The following is a 19086-nucleotide window of genomic DNA, read 5'->3' as shown; positions in this document are numbered from 1 at the left end:
GTTTAAATGCATTCATGTGTATTGAGTTTTATTTAGTGCGGAGCGAAATAAGCAAATTATGCGAATAAGCGTAATTTCTGCAGATACTGTATGCTTGGTACATAACACCAGTAATACTGTTCCTTTGCAGGTTTCCGCGGCTAGCGGAACCTCGTATAAAGCAATCTGCAATGACAACCGGTATATGATCTGGGGTACTTTGTAATCTGCTATCGACTCCCAATAATTCTGATTCCCCAATACTTGCTGCCGTTTAAAATTCCGGATGGGAAAGGACTATTTCATATAAGCATAACCGTAGTGTCTATTTAATTCACCCTTCATTCGGCACCCAGCAAAATACGGGTATACAAACTGTTATAATTTATTTGATGTTTATTGTGCCAATGCATTACTAAACTGACCATTATTAAACTGACACAAGCGTGTCGTTGCACAATACGTCGTTATGTTCTGAAAGCTGAACAACAGTTTACTAGCGGTGGTTGCGAACCACATTACTGCACGAGCGCGAGCGTGGGATTGTGGAATCGGAAAAGCGTGACGTACGCTCTTCGTGGCGTCAGACAAATTTTATTATTACTATTATTATTACGGCACAAGAGCAGACAACCCCGAAGGGACTTCAAGTCTGGTCGAACAAAAACAATTTTCCGCTAACAAAAACGTTTAGGAGAGTTTAACAGATCTGAGTAGAAATTTGAAAGAAGGTACAGAACTGGCTTCTAGAATTTTAGGATTAACAGCAAGAAGTTTATCAAGAAGACGCTTTAGCCGCATTTCCATAGTCCACCCTCCGATAACTTTCTTTGCCCGCGTAAAATCGATCCGGGCCGGCTTTCGCAAGTTGTAGCGCGTGGTGTTATCTTTTACTTGGATCATGTCCAGGAGGTAAGCCGGAAGCGGGAACTGATCTTTGTTCCAGAACTTGAACAACCACACCGCATCGCTCTGCCGCCATCGGTCGAATATGTGAGGAATACCCAACTTCTGATACAGTTCCGGAGTAACCGGCATCTTGTAATCAGTGATGGTTTTCAGAGCTTTACGTTGTAGTCCGGCTAGCTTGTCGCGCTCAGTCGAAGACGCTGCAGACCATACCGGCGACTGGTGTGCGATATGCTCTTGACGAAGACTTACTGCAGCACCTCGCGCTTCGCGCTTGGTGCAAATAATTGTATACAAACAGTATGGATGACACTGTTTTTATGGTAATCTGCTTATGGTTAGGAGCAAGTGACGCACAACTCGGCGTGCAACTGCCAGCGCGGAATAGTTTTCCGCTGTATATAGATATAGGACAACAGAATGTGTAGTCGTGTACTGGCTCTCATGAAAACAGCAACAACTACAATTACCACATTCCATCACACATTGTTACTCATGAAAAACAAATAAAAAAATCAAAGAGCAAATCTACATGGTGGTAGTAGGGAAATTCAGTTATCGGTGATGGCGCAGACATCCAGGACGCAGAACGGCGACCGACAACTGGGACAGGGCGCCCGTGCCGCCATCCAGCCTTCCGGATGCTGCTGATCCTGAAAACATGAGGGAAACATCAGCAAACACAGGAAGAACACACTGAAAAACTCTTGAAATAATTATTCTGAAATTAATTCCTGGACAATTTAGCAATGCAACACAATTAATTTTAATGTAAATCATCAAGCAAAATATGTAACTATAAACAAAAATGTAAATAATAAGTCAAAGTGTAAGTAATAATAACAAAATATAAATTAAGAATAATAAACAAACAAATATAAATCAATAGTAATAAAAAAATAGACAATAGTATAAAATAAAATTAATTTTTATATATTGCATTTTTAATAACAGTTAATATTGTTATTTCACCTGCTGATGCGCGAACCACAGACCCATACAGCCGACACACCACAGCGGACGGCAGCCGCAGTTCTGGCACTCCGCGGCATCACAGCGTTTGGTCAGTTTGACCTGCGCCGGCAGGACGTAGCAGCCGATGCAGTTCTCCATTTCCTATGAAAATGTCCGCGTTAAAAATAAATTTCAGTAATTAATCTTGTTAATTGTTTACGCCGCGAATGGCGGAGCGAGGAACCGGCTGGTTGCGGGCCACCTGCTCGGCGAACTCCACGCTGAACCGCTCGGCCAGGGTGCGGTGGATGATGACACCGGCCGGGATGTGCAACGGCACACGGATGAACCGCCGGAAGTTGTCCAGCTCCCGCGAATTTATCCTACAATTAATTTTAAAATTTATCTACAATTTTTTCGGCTATTTTGTACTTATTTCTATTACTTATTGCGATTTTATTGTTTTTTTATTTTATAGGTTTTTTATTTTTATTAATATTTGTAATTGTTTTTATTATTTTCATATTTACAATTGATTTTTTCTTTCTTCCATTTTAGTGTCATCATTTTTGATACGTTACTAAAACTCAAACAATTTAGCTACATTTTTTGCCGTATTTAATTATTGAGTTATACTTGTTACTAATTTTTTATTAATATGTTTTAACCTAAGTAATGTACAGATTTACTGTTATATAATTTAAGAATAATGATAAGAATAATATTAATCAGAACGACTTAATCACTTACCGCAATTTGAAGCTGTCGACGTGCGGAACGAGATTGTGGACCTGGATGTTCAGGTACTGCGCGGTGGTCATTTCCGACGTGTGAGAAATATGCTCGTCCGTGCCGGACACCTCCAGACGGCAGTATCCATCCGTCTCGACGTCGTCGGCCGCCGGCTCGCCACCGGCCCATGGCTCCTGCAGCGCCACATCCACCTGATATAATAAAAATCTGTACACATATTAAACTAAAATCAAATTCAAGTCTGATTATTCATGTCGATTTAAATCATTTAATCAAAAACTGATTATTTCAAATTTCCAATCAAAATCGGACGAATTATTCAAAATTTACTCAAAATAAAATTATAAATAAAATGAAATGTTTATCGATTATTAAATGTTACTTCAAAAATGAATTACCAGCAATTCTAACCAAATTAAAAATCTCTTCAGCTTACTACACATAAAATTGCAACTATTTTTAAATTATAGTAAGTGTAAAGGATTATTAAAAATCTCTCCAACTAAATAGTAAATAACACATGTAATCACAGCCATTTTTAAATTACAATGAATTCAGCGGATTATTAAAAAATAAAATAATTTAATTAAAATTAGGAAGAAAACAGAAAATTTCCCTTACAGATGATGGCAACAACAAAAACCTGGAAAAACTCGCGAATAGATCCAGGGAATATTTCGGTACAGAAATTACCCGGTAGGGACTGATGCGAATGATAAACGACCGCGTAACCACCGTCCTGGCGTTCCAGCTGGTGAGGAGGGAGTAGAATTTGTCCATCTCCCGGTACTCTTCATCGATGCGCTCCGCCAAATCCGTCCAGGAGGGAAGCCCAAGGACGCCGGCGTACGTCTGCAGGATACGCGCCAGCGGATGCCACGCCCACGGCGGGTCCCTTCCGCCGGCGTCGGCGGCGGTCAGTCGGCGGAGGAATCCGTTACGCCAGTGCAGGACAACGAGTGCCGTCAGGGAGAGCCAAGTCACGCAGAAAATGATGTACAGCGTCCAGACCAGGCTGCCGGACATGAGGACTTCCGGATACAACCACTGCACGCACGCCACGTATCCTATAAAACATACATAAATCATGGCACAAATTACAAATTCCTGAAAAATATTTCTTTTCAGAAATTCACGTTTGTATTTAAATATTCCAATTAATTTTTAATTAAAATCCCCATATTATCAGCAAAAAAATCAAAGTTACAGGCATTAAAAGAATGTCAGACTAATACGGTTTCTGGGAGCATAAATTACCTTGAATAAAATTTTAAAAAATCCCAAACGCATGAATTACAAATAATAATTAGTTAAAAAAAAGTTAAAAATTAAATCAAGATACAATCAGTTAAAAAAACGTACTGTAATTAAATGTAACTATGTATAATCTAACTACATAGGGAAAAAATTCGGACGGAACAAAAAATTCACAACTAGAAATAAATAAATAAAAAATAAGATATTAATCAATCATTTACAATAATAATATAACAATAATTAATTACAAAAAAAATTGATCATGTTCATGAATCCATCAAAGCAAATTTAATAATTTCGATGGAATTCAATTACTTGTAGGCTCAGTAAACAAATATCTGAACAAATATTTTATGAAATAGTTACAAACATAAATATATTTTTCAAATATTTATTAATTATTAATCAGGCATTATAAACGCTTACCGAGGGGGAGCGCGCTGTGGCAGAGGATCGTGGCGGCGATGCGTCGCATGTGAAAACTGACAAACTGCTCGTGCTCATCGCCCAACCACCCCAACACCCCGCCGATGATCCCTTCCACCGTCAGCCCGATACTCCACAGCTCCGGCGGGGGAAAGGCCAGCAGCACGCTCAACATCACGTACACCACCGTGAACAGCTGCCATGTCATCTCCATTTGTCCCGAATAATTCAACTCCCGGACCTGGTTTAAACTCTAAAAAACCCAGCAGTGTCGGTTGGCTGTCAGCAGCAGTGAGCAGTGCGCGACACGGATTGACGGCTGACGCGGCACTTTCACGAGATCTCCACGTACACCACCGCTAGCTACGCGCAATTTCGCAGTATGATCGTTGGTGGACATAAATTAAAAACTGCAGACTAAAGTGGAAGGGAAGATTTCAATTCAGCGATCGACATTCGACACTTCGACAGGTCGGAATTTGAAACCACAACAGTGACAACATGCTTGTAACAGTCGTGCACGTAACCATCGTCGCGGAGCGGATCACGCTGATTATTGGTGTCGCAACAGGCATCCACCCACACTGTGGCAGTTGAGAAGAGTGATTATGTGCAGTTATTAACGAGTAAACAGCTTCAACACGGCGCACATAGTATCATTAGATTCCTTGGAATTTGAGGAATATGTTATCATGCAAAAGGTTTCTCCCAAGCAATGAACTGAAGTCGCAAAACTTCGAAGAACCCAGCAAGGTAAAGATGGCTAATTGATGTCAAAACGTCAGCTTGCGATGCTCATCAACTCCACGCATAATCTTACGTTGCCTAATCATTAGCGCGTGTGATACGAGGACGAGCTTAGTACATATGATAGACAAAAAAACTAGCGAGAGAATCTGATAACCATGCCCGGCCCGTGCAACACGGGCAACCACCCAGGTCTGTCAGTGCTGGTAAATACATCACATTTAATACAATTAATACATTGTACATTTAATCACATTTCTGCATCAGTTTTTCTGCTTCCCGTTGCTCGAGCGCTGCGATTACTTTACTGTCAGTCGCAATAAGCCCTGCTTCGGCGCGCAGACGAGAATCTTTAAGTTTTCTCTTTTTCTGAGGACGTCGCTGGCAGGTTCCTCCACACAATTCTCACTCAACGGTAGGCCCGAAACAACGCTGATACTCGTGAAAGAAATCTCCATCGCAGGTGCAGAAAACAAACTGGCAGGTAGCCGTACGTCGGTGATATTCTCAATTTCTCATCGTAGTACATCTCGCCAGATGAATCTTTATATTTAGATGGTAATTTTATAACATTACTATCAAGAGATTGGTTAATTAATGTCAGTCACTGGTTACTGGAAATTTTGCGGAGAACCAATTATAAACAGAGTTATAAAACCAAAACAAAACTCGCATTTAAATTTCAATACGAGTGTGCGTTACCGTAAATAGCAGACCGTGTTCAGCTAACGGCTGCGTGACGGCGCGCGGCTACCGCCAGCCTAAGGTGGCTGACAGTGTTGCACAGCACGCAAATGGTTATCAGATTCTCTCGCTAGTTTTTTTGTCTATCACATGTACTAAGCTCGTCCTCGTACCGTAAGAATCGAATTATGGGCCCCCCCATAATAGAAGCCCTCCCCGTAATTACCGGGTGGCTGAACAAAATGGCGGTCTCGGATTTTTGTTTGTTGCTTGCGGGTCAGTTGTCGCACCGCGAACTGTTTAAACTCATTTGATAGAGAATTTATTCAGCTATCAAAATCAGCAAAGCGTTTTTAAAAATGTTCATTCGTGCTTGTTTGCACTGGAGTTATTTGGAAGCGGGTGAAAATTTTTCGTGTCCCAGGTTTCAAAACCCAGAATCTCGTAGCACTGCCTTCCCGTAAGTACTTTTTGAAAAATCTTCAGTGTTTTATCTAGAGCACGACGTCTACTTTGATTATAAAAAAAGGTGTAGACATCGTGCTTTCCCAGGAAGAGTTATGCAGTCAGGACAGTTTGTAACTTTCCGAAAAAATGCTGGTTTTTTAATTTATTTTTAAGATTATTTTTAATCTAAATTTTGGCCGCAATAAGGACTGCACCAAAAAATGCCGGTTTTAGCTTTTTACAGTAGCTAATGTATTGCGCGTGCAGATGCACTGTTGAACCTGATAAACTTCTGAAGGGTTGGCCAGAAATTTACTACCAAAATCCCTGCTTACGAATTTCATGAAAATTGTCCCATGCCTAATCGCCGCCATTCCGTGTATTGGCCAAACATGGTTACTAGAATACAACAGTTCTTTACATAAAAAAAACTAGAGACCACCCCTCAACCCGAAACAGCAACGTAAGTTACATTACGGCTCTTTGCTGAACAACAGCAATTTTTATTTTATAATAAGGTAATTTTAGATTTCCGTTTTCAGGACATCATTAAAACCTGCCCAATTTTTAAAAATAATTCAAGATAAAATTAAACCTCTGCCTTATGTAATCCGAGTTTAATTTTTGTACGCGGTAGACTTTGCTCTTTCGAATGAAATTAAGATTATGGCAATCGAACATTTGACGGACCCAGTGCGACGGTTCAAATGAGACCGCCATTTTGTTCAGCCACCCGGTAGAGCCCCCCTCAAAATGGTTCGAAAATTATAAGCCCCCCCGAAACAGAAGCCCTGGGCTTTAATAAAATGCACGGAAAATGAAATTTCTGAGCACCGGCATGTACCGGTACCTAGCAATTATCATGTAATTTTTACGACCTTGCCAATAAAACACATTTGAAATATAATACCCCCCCCCCAAAATACAAGCCCATGCCCGTAATTAAAGCCCCTCCGCAGGGCGTTCCAACTTTTGAAGCCCAGGGCTTATAATTCGATTTTTACGGTAGATCACATCTGTGTTCGCTGCTCTCCGCTACACCGCTTATTGTCAGCGGGATCTATTGAGCTGTGAATTTTTGTGAGAGTCATCGCACGTCCATACGTACGAAACAGCTGTACAGACGCAGCGCCGCATTGTGTGATTGCGACCATCGCAGGCTGACGTCAAGACTTGCTTTTAACCATCTTTACCTTGCTGGGTTCTTCGAAGTTTTGCAACTTCAGCTCACTGCTTGGGAGAAACCTTTTGCATGATAACATATTCCTCAAATTCCAAGGAATCTAATGATACTATGTGCGGCCAGTGAATTGCGCGCCGAGTTGAAGCCCTTTGCTTTTAAATAGTACAATTTGCTCTGTTTCACGTACTACGCTCGCACTGTTTCTCGATTTAACTTAAATACTTTACAACTTCGAATGATTTCTTGTAATTTTTTTTTCTAGATTTGCTGTTTCAAGTAATGGAGAGAAAGTCTTTTTTTGTGATGCAAATCAATGAAGAAAAGAATGGAAATGTTTAAAACCTGCCAAGAAAATATTGGAATGACATTGCCACGCCGGGCGGTTACAACTGCGTTAGTCGCCGGAAGTCCCTGAATTTTTTTGCATTTGAACTGTTCAGCTTGGCTATTTCCTTGGAAAATAACTCATAATAGATAGGAAAGTGATTTCCACAGGAATTCAGGTCAGCCTCAATAAAATCGCTCGTGCGCCAATCATTCCCAGGCAGTCGAAAGTCGAAACCATCTGAATCTTTTTTTACCCTTGAATGCATTCATAAAAATAACTACTGCCTATTGCATAGAAATAAAATTTTTGCTCGTAAATTCAAAGAAAATAAATCGCATTTTATTTGTGCGAAGCCGGGATAATAAAAATATGCCAGAACACATATTTCAGAATATGCCAAAAGGTAAAATCAAACAATATCTAACTACTTTTCTAAAAACGCAAAAATTAATAGTCAAGCCAAAAGTCGATCCAAGCAGCGACTGCCTATAAGACAATATAAATTGCGTATAAAATTAAATTTTTTTATTTGTAAAATCTTTAATAATTGCAATGAGCGCAGTCCGGTGGAGCAACAAGTGCATCAGTCAGTGAAGGAGCGGACATAGGCCATGACCAGGTCGGCGGTGGTGCGCATGGTGGGACTGGGCGCGGCCGCCGTCTCCCCGGCGGCCGCTTGATAGTTGCCCTTGCCGGTGCCGAACAGCTTGCTCTTCTCGCCGGGCGTACTGCGCAGCGCCTTCTCCAGATCGATCATGACCTCCGCGGGGACGTCGGGGGGCACGGCCTGGTGGGCGGAGACGGGGGCGTTCTGGTAGGAGCCGGCCGGGACCTGGGCGGGGCTTATGGGCGCCTCCTTGTCCAGGTTGGTGTAGTGACCGGTCTTGGCCTGTCGGCGCCGGAAGCGCCAGTACTTGAAGCCGGCCAGGCCCAGGAGGACCATCATGGAGATGATGATGATGCCGATCATGCTTGCAAGTTTACAATATTACTCGTGATACAGAGCGGGGAGAAGGTCCCATTCCATTCTAGATTAATGCTCAGTGATTAACGATATTTACGCTTAATCTCGATAAATTAACGTACTCCGGTAACTAATAATACTGGTAACTAATAAGAATAATAATTAAAAAATATTATTAATATTATTATTTCATGTTTAGTATTACACGTACAATGACGTACTTGCAATTCTTTTATAGGTTTATTTCAAAGTTGTAAAAGCAAATGCCATTTGCACTTAAACTCACATACCAATAATAATTATTATATTAATTAACAATTATACTGGGCATTTATTTCGATTCATAATTCATGATAATTGATTGTCCTCACGGCAACATTAACCGGATACGGCTGATTTAAAATTAACTTTGGGAAAAAAATTCGATTTCGCAAGATTTGCAAAATTAGATTTAAATTCAGCGCGGAAATGCCGCTTCTCTTCTAAGAACTGCTGCTTGTTCAAAAGGCCTGGAAGAGATTTTCAAGTAATACTAAACATGCAATACCGTCTTTAGCGTGATTAAGAGGTTTAAAACGTGGCTAGTTGAACGATCACTTAAAAATGCTTTTTAATAATACCGTTTTATTGCTTTTTTTTAAGGAAGAAGGCTACACGATAATAATCTTCAAGAGAGACATGTATTCTTACCAGTAGTCAAGCGCAGTCAAATGTCAATGTGTTTCTGATCTCAATCCAGAGTTTTGTTCACGGAGCAGTGCAATGCGTTACCGAGGGCGATGTAGCAAAAATCTTACGGCTGACTGACACGAAGTACGCAAGGAGCAGAGGAAGTTGAAGAAGGGTACTCCACACTCTACAGCAACGTACGATCTCAAAGCCAAACAGAAACGGTTACTTTTTTCTGTAAAATCGTTAAACATACCCAAGAAGCCATATTATATATTTTATGTACACGTTAGATGCCATGTTTATACATACGGCGAGCCTGTTTCGTAGCAGCATGTTCTGCTTGGCATTGCCTGTGGCTATTTTCGTTTCTTTCCGTGGCAGAACTCAAATATTTCACTCTAGATACGGATAATTAACCGGTTACGCTATCGAGTTGGATGCCGGCACGTTGTTCAGTGTGCAGTGTGGGCGCAACACACCGATTGGACGGCATTAATTAAAGGTCACCGCCGTTCTGACGCAGCCATATAAATAAGACTGAGCGCGGCCTGCCGCCGCTGTTCAGCAACGCTTTATTATTACTATTATTCCACTACAGTAGCCAAACACCGTTAACGAAGACGCTTTAAATTCAGGTAAAAACCTTTGGGTTTACCAGGCTATTGGAAATCTTTAAATTCTGAAAATTTAATACTTTGTTTGGTTTAATTTTATGAGATAAAAGTTAGTGTAACAACACCAACTAAAAAAATTTTCTATTGCATAACAAACAAGCCTGTGCTCACATTGTACATATTCCCGCACCGCATTCTCCGGGGCACCTGGGATAACGAAACCAAATGCAAGAGCAATGCACTCGGTATATTATGATATCCACTCGTGACGTCGGTTGTCAGGACTGTGCAGATTGTCTTCTTCTTCTTTAAAATTCTGATTTAAACATTACGTCTAGGGTGAACCAGCGCAGACTTATTGTTACGAGAAGTTGAGATCCAAAAGGATAAAACAGACTGCTTGTTGCTGTCCTGTTGCAGAACGACCCGCCGCGGAAAGCATTGAGACGGCTTCTACAACGCTACTATCCGGTATATTATCGCTCTGCACTCAAACCTGATATTCATAAGTAGGGTACAACATGTACAGTGAAACCTGGGTACTAAATAGTAAATACACCTTCGGTTAAAGCAAAACCGTATGTGTTATCCAGGTGTATGTATTACACAGAGCTATAATACAGTCTATGAGACGCGCCGGTTAACTTTCCGCGTATGTAATTTCCAGGTGTATGTATTTATCGGTGTATTTAAAAGACAGGTTTCACTGTAGTTCAACAGCGCGACCGAATACGGACAACTCGCTGACGACTATTCTGCTGACCGACGGCTTGCTGCAGTGACTTTTTGTTGACCGACGAAATGATGACCCCGACAGTTTGTTAAAAAGACAAATGCGACAGCGATGCGATGCGATGCGATGCGATGCGATGCGATGCGATGCGATGCGATGCGATGCGATGCGATGCGATGCGATGCGATGCGTCGGTGAACGACATTTTGCTGAACGACTTTTGTGAACACCGACTACTTGTTGGTGACATTCTGCTGTTTGGAGAAACCGAAGAAACCTAAGGAAAACAACAGGTTAACAAAACTCAAAAATCCACGTATCGAGCCAAAAAACAAGTTGCCGGCGGCCAGCAAAAAGGTTTCGACAAAACGTCGGTCAACAATTTAGCAGAAAAGCAAATTATCGGTCAATAATTTGTCGGTCGGCGAGTCATGTAACTGTAACTGCAGGTGGGCGAACTGACGTGCTACCGGCCGAAGGCCATAAGGACGCAGACGGTGCAATCGATTGGGTAGACGTCAATTGCCAAGCAGGTATAACCGCGACCGGCGAGGTAAAGAACAGGTACTGTATAAGAGCAATTTTGTACTGGTGCTGTTTACGTACTTTGTTTTGTACTGTTTCCAAATGTGATGCTTATAACTTTCGCTGCTAACTAAACAAATAAAAGTATGAATTTCTGTATTGGTAGATTCGCATCAACATATTAAGCTTTGTGATTAAAGTTAACACTTGTTTCCCATTAATTAGAGCAGTGAAATCCTGCAGACCGGATTCGAACGCGCTACACTGATTGGATTGCTGTAACCAAGCAGGACCGTGAAAATTTGGCAGCGGAATTTCCGAAAGACTCGAAGGTACTTACTGTCTTCCAGTCTTCCTCAACCTGAGTAATTCTGCTTCTCTAAGGTGGGATACATTCGGGATATTGTCGCGTCCGACAATATACGTAGAAAGCCTTTATAGATGAGTGAGCGCATAAAATGCATGCGGGCAAGGGCGAAAGATGAGGGGATAACAACCCGGAAATTCTGCGGATTTGGACTTCCAAACGCTACTTCCCCTTCTGCAGATATTTCGGTTTGAGGCGTTAAGAACCCTGTCCAATTATATAATATAATATACGAAATGCAAGAATTAACGTTGCCCTCTGTCAATTGAGAGAGGCTTCGGAAAGTATATTCCCCTTGACAGAGTTGTGCGAATGTTTTGTGCACCTAAATCGTAATTTTTGATTCTTTTGTAAGTACCCCGCTTCGCTTGGCACCTTGCGAACATGTTGATGAAACTGTTCCACAGGCACCAACGGTTTCACATCTGTCCACGAAAGTGCACCAGTTTTCCAGTATGAAATCAGCAGAACCTCAACCTGTCGACGAAAAACTGGCTTGTTGCTGTCTAGTTCAACGGCTGAGAACTGACCACGGTGCGATCGAAGAGTAGTGAAAGTAGTATTCATTTGTTGTCGCCTATCATCTTGGAGGAAATATTGAATGCCTCGATACGCCAGTCCGCTGTCGATATCGCAAAGTGTGCAGCCATTGGAACAGTATTCTATCCAAGTCGCGTATCCAGAACCTATTGCGTGTTGCGTGTGAATTACACTGGACGGGTCCATGCGGATGCGGATAGAGAGGGGCGCCTGGACGAGGACTACGTGAACGCCGTCTGCATGAGCAAATGCTGGGCTCCCGTCATCACCATCGCCGGCACTTCTGCGCACGAGGAACGAGAGTTCTCTATCGTCATCTTTTGTCGTATCATGGTGGACATGGGTCACCGTCCTCCCCGCATAATCGTCCTTGCCGGTTTGCACTGGAACATTGCTAACCTTAACGTTTTAGGGACGGAGTTTAATGTACTGGCTCGGGTGTGCCAGTTTTTGGGGGGTCAGGACTTATCCCAACTCACCTTTGAAACGGAAAATCCCTCGCCCAAGGACTTGGCAAAACGAATCCTGCAACAGGCGCGAAAGATCTTCCAGCATTTTCTCCTGGAAATGGCGAGAAAATCCACTTCACTGGAGGTAGCCATTTCTTGGTAGAATAGCAAGAAAAGGGAAATTGGGCTTAGCAGCTCGCGCGATTTTTAACGAAATGGTTTCCAAGCATTCTATGGTCGTTGTATTTGGAGTTATGTTTCTCCTCGCTTGTATGTATTTAATATTTTGCTTGAAGCCGTAATTGATGGAAACCTTGTGGGCAAAAAGCGGTTTGCTCTGCCACTCTTTGTATTGGTGCCTAAGATAGTAAGAATACGAACTGCATGACCAAATTTTACTTACCTTATGCGATCCCGCTGTTAATGCGCTACAATCCTGATGTGTCATAGCCGCCCACTTCGTACACGAGTCCGGATCCGATTGGCAGATACAACCACTTTTACGGTTGATGTAGGCTGAACAGCCTGAACTATGCTGGCCAAACCGAATGTACCTCTGCCGCAATCAGATACAAATAGCAGAAGAGTTGCTGGATACCATCCCAACTAGAGATGACAACGGCTCAGCCGAAGCCGTATGAGCCGCGGCTATGCCGGCTTCGGATGAGCCGGCTTCACCCCACATTGTAGCCGCAGCCGATGCGAGCCGATTCGTTTGACCCGACTCGGAGTCTCGGCCAGCTAGGAGCCAGCCGAAAGCCGATCTCGGCCAACAGCTTGCGCTTTGTAGAGAAGAGCTTTATGAATTGAATTTTCTCATTTTTTGAACGTTGAACGCCGATTTTGAGGCTTGGAAACTCGTCAAATTTGCAAAAAAAAGCTGTTTCCATGATCGTTTTCTGCTTGCAGAACTTACCTAACGGTGTTTTACGATAAAAACTGCAGAAAAGAGGCTTCTACACCAAAAATGCTAACGTTCTCCTGTGGTGAAAAGTTGTCGGCTGAGTCGGCTCCCGTTCAAATCCGGCTAAAGAAGGTTAGGCAGACTGCTGAGCCGGCTCAGTAATTTAGCCAGCCGAAGTTTACATATGCAAAAGGCGTCTGCCTCATCGAACGCGTTTCCATGCTTCGATGCTGCTTGCGCCAAAAACACAGAGTGCGGCCCAACCGACGCATCTCGAGATGCTTACTTAACATAGCGCATGAGCCAATCCGTCTGTTCCTGTCGGCCTAATTATTTGCCGTTTTGAGACATTTCTCCCACATCGCCACTCCTTACGCAGCGCGGTCAACCTGATGTGGCTTGGTGCACTCTCATCCAGAAAACTCCAATTCTCTTGATCCCATTCGCAACCGCGGTAGTGGGGTAGTCGGACGAGGATCAGCGCTCTGGTAGGTGCGCAGAATCTATACACGGCCAGCAGATCAAACTGGGTAGTATAAGCAGACGAAGCCGAGATAGTAAAAACTTTTTAAAACAATATTACTCCTTTTCGTCACATATCGTTTAAAGAATGCATTTCTGTATTCATACAGACCGGACGCATTTAAAATTCGCTGCAATACCGGTGCCGGTTTTCTGACTGAGCACAGAGAACTGTGGTTTTTTCCTGTTAATGAATATGCTTCGGCTTACATAGGACGATGTCTATCAATAGGTAGACTGCCGGCACACCTCGGGAAAAGTTGTATTAAACATAATCATGATAAACTGAGAGAATGGCTTTGCCAGTGACTGTTTTATTCGAAGTAACGCGTTTTATTAGGCGACTGCCATAAATTACAACAAGCTATTGATATGTTTAAGAATAGAAGAGGTGGTAGAACACCGAGAGTAAAATATTTGGACGTCGACCAAGTGGAGGGTGCAACATAATTAGAAGTATTTAATTCTTTGCAGATTTACATGCAATGCTGGCAGTTTCCGTATGATAGTACGGATTCCGTACTACGGAATACGTACGTCTCCGTCAAGGTATGTCCAGTTGGGAACAAAAGGTATTCCCTATATGTAGGAACAGAACCAAGGCGATAAGAAACACAGTGTTACATCTACAGACTGTACAATGGGTCTACAGTCATTAATTAAGTAAAGCACTGATATATTATAACGATAAATACACGCCACGATAAATAAATACACGGTTAACTGATACAATGTGGAGTATTCTGTAGTTTCAAAATTTTGCTGTAATAGGAAGAATTGTACTGTTATCGTTTAATTCAGGATAGCGATTTTCTGCATGAATGCAAACAGGTTATGAAACTGCACAAAATCAATTTCAAGCAGCGCATTAAGCAATCAATTCACAAACCACTAGTAAGCGTTTAGAAGCTGGATCGATTCACTTCTATTCGCGCTACAACGTTTCATGTGCTGAGCAGACAGAGAAATGCCTGCAAAACGAGTTGTTGCCCAACTTGTCCGGATAAGCCGTCGGGCTGCCAGTGTTTATAGTCAACCTCCGCATACATTCAGCAAGACGCAGATTCAGTTCCGTGTCTGCTGCATACTGCAGACTTCATGAAATTATACCGCTTTAAATGGCAGCACAAATGCCTGAATCGGCACTCTTGAATTGGAATTAGGAGATATCGAGAAACCAGTTGTCATCCGAAGTTCCGAACAAGCCTTCGGGCTACAAACGTTTCTAGTCGTCCTCCGCATAAACTCAGCAAGAAGTAGACTCAGTTCCGTGTCTACTGCATGCTGCAGAGTGCAGAGCAGACTTAATGAGATTTGATATTACGCTTATTGCAGCACTAACGCGTGAATCAGCATTCTTGTATCAGTGCGCGGTTCCCAGAAAAACGGTTGCCGAAAGCCGGTTTGCAAAATTTCAGCTAGGTACCTCAAGATAATTAGGCTTCGCTGGGAACGTTGCTAACATAAGACTTCTCAGTTTTTGCATAGAGCAGTGTGCACAACGTATATATTTCTATTCAGTAGGCTTTAGGGAATTCGCAAAACTTCCTGCCCAACGTTTGATCAATGCGGGTTACCCGCAACCAGCGTTTGATAGGTTCATAAAATCACTATGCATCCATCAGCGAAGTTGATTACTTTCCCAGTGGTACTGGCTTTGTTTATCTCCGACGCTGGGAAAAGCAGAGGTATCGAGTCCGAACATGAGTTTCCAATTCAAAAGTTGTGAATAAACTCACAAATTCTCATAATCTTTAATCTTAATGCTTAATGCAAAAGGCTTTCTGTCTCTTCTCTACAGGTGACGAACTAAATATTGACGATGCCGGTATACTTTTGCCGCTGCCTGAATTCAACACGGAACTGATGACGCGCGATCAGTGCGAACTGCAGTTCACTGGTAACTGCGGCGTGCGTACCAACGTCGGCAACTCGTTTGCTTGTGCCCAAAACCACGGACTGGCCATTAACTGCAGCGGCAACGCGACGAACGAAGAAGTGCACAAATTAGCGGCGGCCCTCTCCCAGCCGCCCCTAAAGGCGGTCTCGATCAGCCTGAATGACGGACCGCAGATCACCTTCGACAACCTGGCACCGATCCGCGAGCCGACTGTGGTGTTCCACTTGCACAACTGCCGCTCACCGCGTGCCACGAAAACGCTGGCCCAACTGCGTCTGCCGCATTTGCTGGAGTTCGGCGCACATGACTGCCGCGCGCTAGACGTGCGGCGAGCCGACTTCTGGCAATCGAACAAACTGCGCCTGATCCAGTTCGTCAACAGCACGCTGGAGTCCCTCGAAGCCGGCACTTTTGCCGATTTGCCTGGATTGCGGCTGCTCTCGCTGGAGCGCGGCTTCAGTCAAATGGAGACCTTCCAGGAGGATGTTCAGACTTACCTGATGCGGCTCCACTGCGGCGACAATTTCGAGCCGTTTAGACGTTGGTGGCGCGTTAGCGGCTTGTTGCAGCAGACGACGGAAGGCGCTGTCTATCGCATCGAGTACGACTCATGGAAGAACGAAGAACTGAGCAAAACGATGTGTTTTTGCCTATAGACTGTGCAGCAACGCCGTTTCCCAACGGATCGGCATCTGTCGACTTTACGTTGGAAGTTTTTTCCGTTAACGAGAGCCTCCGTGAGTTATCTGATTTTAATTGAGCTTCTTTTTCTCAAATATCTACGAGTACGAATTGATGCAGTGTTTACAGATCCCGAAAAGTTACCCTATCGCCAGGTCAATTCCACTGAAACGGGTGATGAATTTCCGACGTTTTCCAGCGAGCCGGTGACTGAGACGGAATGCCAGATATTGTCGATCGCCAAATGTTATCCACTACAGCGTAGGCTCCGGAGCTGCAAAAATTATCCATTCAAACCCGAGAAGATCGAAGGACACCCGGAACCTGACTGTAGCGGCGCGGCACAAGTACGCGAAATCCGAGAGCTGGCCATGGCGATGGCCAAGCAACGGCTCCGACCAACAACCTTGATAATCAGTCAGCACTGGAATGTCACAGCCGCCGACGTGGCGCCCATTCGGCGGACTATTGTCAGCCTCGATGTCGGCGGCGGCACGGGGAGCCGTGTGACGGAGATACCCCATGAGCTCCGGCTGAGCAGTCTGCTGTACTTCGGAATACTGAGCTGCAGCGACCTGGTGGTGCAGCGGAGTGACTTTGAGCGCCTACCGAAATTGCGCGAATTACTGTTTAGCAACACTACGCTGCGCAGCCTGCAATTCGACGCATTCGGCGCTCTGCGCGACCTGCGTCTGCTGGTGCCAGAAGGTGACTTCTCTTACCGAGCGCTTGTCGAGGGTGGATTTTCGAAGCGAGTCCTTGAATACGTATGGCGACTACACTGCGGGTGCGATTTCGCGTGGTTCCGGCAGTGGTGGACAAATAACACGCGGCTCTTGCACGGTGAGCAGACGGAAGCGGGTGAAGTGTGGGCCTTCTCAAATTATATCAGAAGCGACCCACTGATGCGAGCAGATGTGTTCCTGCCCATAGACTGCGCACAACCGATTCCCCTGACTGCCCAGAGCATCAACGTCACCGAGACAGTCTTTTCGCGACACGCAGAACCGTGTATTGGACACTGACACCACACGCTGCTGAATGTGCACTTTACGTCAACGAGTTCTGCTGATAGATGGTGTCTTTACTTATGGCTAGACGCACTAGTTGTATTTCTGCAGTAATTCGATGTCTTTCGAATAGGAATGTAGGAGTGACCTTGCTCCGAGAAATATGCTGGCTAAAATGTAAGTTGACGGCTTTTTAACGTGCACTCACGCATTTCCGACTAGAAGCGCGCCACGATCGCCACATACAGGCTACAGCCGCGTATTTCCATGCAAATCTGAACGCGCGCAATTCCGCTGAGATTTGCCGATTCGGCTACTTTCTAAAGCGGCATCGTGACAAAACGGCAGTGTCTCGCTGGAGAATTTCTCTGGATTCTTGCCGCGCATCCAGTCGACAATTTTGGAAGATCTACCTCCTTGGAAAACCGACCGACCGGCATTTTTACCGGCATATTTCTTAAAGCGCTGTTCTATGAATTTGGGCTCTAATTATCCAAGGACTGCCAGTTTGAGCATTAACTAACATAGATGTAAATCGTACCTGCCGGCTGCCAGGATCGGTTATTTTTTATCAGATGATTTGTATTCACAGGCGTGAAAACCGTTCGTGCGCGCAACATCCGGTTCGGGAGTTATGGCTACCTAGTAGAAAATTCCAAAAAGTTTAAGTGCATTCAGGTGTACCAAAAGTCTCAATATAGACCGATCTCTTTCATTTTTTTCACGTAAATGCTCACTGCAATGGAGATCGTTTTTACACCAATCCGTACTTCGATAATCTTTTTCAACTTTTATAACGAATTTTATCATTTTTGAAAATGATTTTGAAATCTGAAAATCATGCTAGAACAGTGGATGGGTGTAAAACCGTTCTTCGTGGTTATGTGCATTTACGTGCAAAATCTGAAGGAGATCGATCCATATCGAGACTTTTGGTACACCTGAACGCATTTAAACTTTTTGAAATTTTCCAATAGCCATAACCCCCGAACCGGATGTTGCGCGCACAAACGGTCTTCAGGCCCGTGTATACAACTGATCTGGCTACAGGATGTAATAAAACAAGAGAGAAAAGGGTTTGGGAGTGCGCGAAAGTGAAAGGTTTCACAAACGCGCGCAACCAGGCACTTTTCTGTATTCATACAGCCAAATTTGAGTCTGACCATCGGCCTCTTGATAATAACACTTGCACCTTGCGCATCCAACAAAAACCATCGACCGATATCTCAAACAAATGAGGATAAAATTTTAAGAATTTTGATACTAAACAAGTGCGAGTTTATTAGCAATATGCACATCAGCGAACACCACTCAGTAAATAAACTCCAATGAAAAATTTGTCCCAGTTAACACGGGATGGGACTGCACACCAAACACTCATAGCGTTACCACGTATTATTTCCAAACTTAAACGCTGAAACAAAAACAAGTACAGCGACTCTCGCCGGTCACTCATCAACGGTTTCTTGCCCGTCTTCTTTAACAAAACCACTGTGTCCTCAAAAAACGTTCCAGATGTCTCGCATGCAGTAGGGACA

The 19086-nt window shown here is 43.6% G+C and overlaps 3 protein-coding genes and 1 long non-coding RNA gene across 7 annotated transcripts; 2 read left to right on the top strand and 2 right to left on the bottom strand.

Annotated features, from left to right (window-relative positions):
• Positions 1-573: 573 nt before the first annotated feature.
• Positions 574-5720, bottom strand: LOC129601182 (E3 ubiquitin-protein ligase TM129-like). The gene is made up of 6 exons (XM_055499923.1): positions 4279-5720; positions 3289-3662; positions 2593-2786; positions 2063-2225; positions 1861-2004; positions 574-1541 (listed from the first exon to the last, which is right to left on the bottom strand). The coding sequence occupies exons 1-6, from the start codon at positions 4490-4492 to the stop codon at positions 1440-1442; spliced, it is 1191 nt and encodes a 396-aa protein (XP_055355898.1). The 5' UTR covers positions 4493-5720; the 3' UTR covers positions 574-1439.
• A 2264-nt stretch (positions 5721-7984) lies between these two features.
• Positions 7985-9613, bottom strand: LOC129601196 (uncharacterized). The gene is made up of 2 exons (XM_055499940.1): positions 9322-9613; positions 7985-8695 (listed from the first exon to the last, which is right to left on the bottom strand). Exon 2 carries the CDS (start codon positions 8635-8637, stop codon positions 8251-8253), a length of 387 nt encoding a protein of 128 aa, XP_055355915.1. The 5' UTR covers positions 8638-8695; positions 9322-9613; the 3' UTR covers positions 7985-8250.
• A 1023-nt stretch (positions 9614-10636) lies between these two features.
• On the top strand, positions 10637-11460 carry LOC129601197 (uncharacterized). The gene is made up of 3 exons (XR_008692195.1): positions 10637-10943; positions 11100-11214; positions 11401-11460. It is a non-coding gene; the product is annotated as an uncharacterized LOC129601197 (long non-coding RNA).
• Positions 11461-15241: 3781 nt separating this feature from the next.
• Positions 15242-18029, top strand: LOC129601188 (uncharacterized). 4 transcript variants are annotated; one of them, XM_055499928.1, is made up of 4 exons: positions 15242-15379; positions 15479-15645; positions 15759-16594; positions 16659-18029. In XM_055499928.1, the coding sequence occupies exons 3-4, from the start codon at positions 16468-16470 to the stop codon at positions 17561-17563; spliced, it is 1032 nt and encodes a 343-aa protein (XP_055355903.1). In that variant the 5' UTR covers positions 15242-15379; positions 15479-15645; positions 15759-16467; the 3' UTR covers positions 17564-18029. The 4 variants fall into 4 exon arrangements, with proteins under 4 accessions (XP_055355903.1, XP_055355905.1, XP_055355906.1 ...); XM_055499930.1 differs by having other exon boundaries at positions 16668-18026; XM_055499931.1 differs by having other exon boundaries at positions 15243-15645; positions 16659-18027.
• Positions 18030-19086: the final 1057 nt, after the last annotated feature.

This window comes from Paramacrobiotus metropolitanus, unplaced genomic scaffold (assembly GCF_019649055.1).
Source record: "Paramacrobiotus metropolitanus isolate TYO unplaced genomic scaffold, Prichtersi_v1.0 Parri_scaffold0000218, whole genome shotgun sequence".
NCBI classification, from domain to species: Eukaryota; Metazoa; Tardigrada; class Eutardigrada; order Parachela; family Macrobiotidae; genus Paramacrobiotus; species Paramacrobiotus metropolitanus.
The sequence above is the reverse complement of the archived record's forward strand: the minus strand, read 5'-3'. Positions and strand labels throughout refer to the sequence as shown.

Bases quoted from the DNA above. Each gene is read 5' to 3' on its own strand.
- LOC129601196 (XM_055499940.1), bottom strand. From the start codon at position 8,637: ATGATCGGCATCATCATCATCTCCATGATGGTCCTCCTGGGCCTGGCC.
- LOC129601182 (XM_055499923.1), bottom strand. From the start codon at position 4,492: ATGGAGATGACATGGCAGCTGTTCACGGTGGTGTACGTGATGTTGAGC. The intron at 3,663-4,278 runs GTAAGCGTTTAT...TATGTTTTATAG, and splicing joins CCACAGCGCGCTCCCCCTCG to GATACGTGGCGTGCGTGCAG. The intron at 2,787-3,288 runs GTAATTTCTGTA...TTATTATATCAG, and splicing joins TTCGCATCAGTCCCTACCGG to GTGGATGTGGCGCTGCAGGA.
- LOC129601188 (XM_055499928.1), top strand. From the start codon at position 16,468: ATGGAAGAACGAAGAACTGAGCAAAACGATGTGTTTTTGCCTATAGAC. The intron at 16,595-16,658 runs GTGAGTTATCTG...GAATTGATGCAG, and splicing joins TTCCGTTAACGAGAGCCTCC to TGTTTACAGATCCCGAAAAG.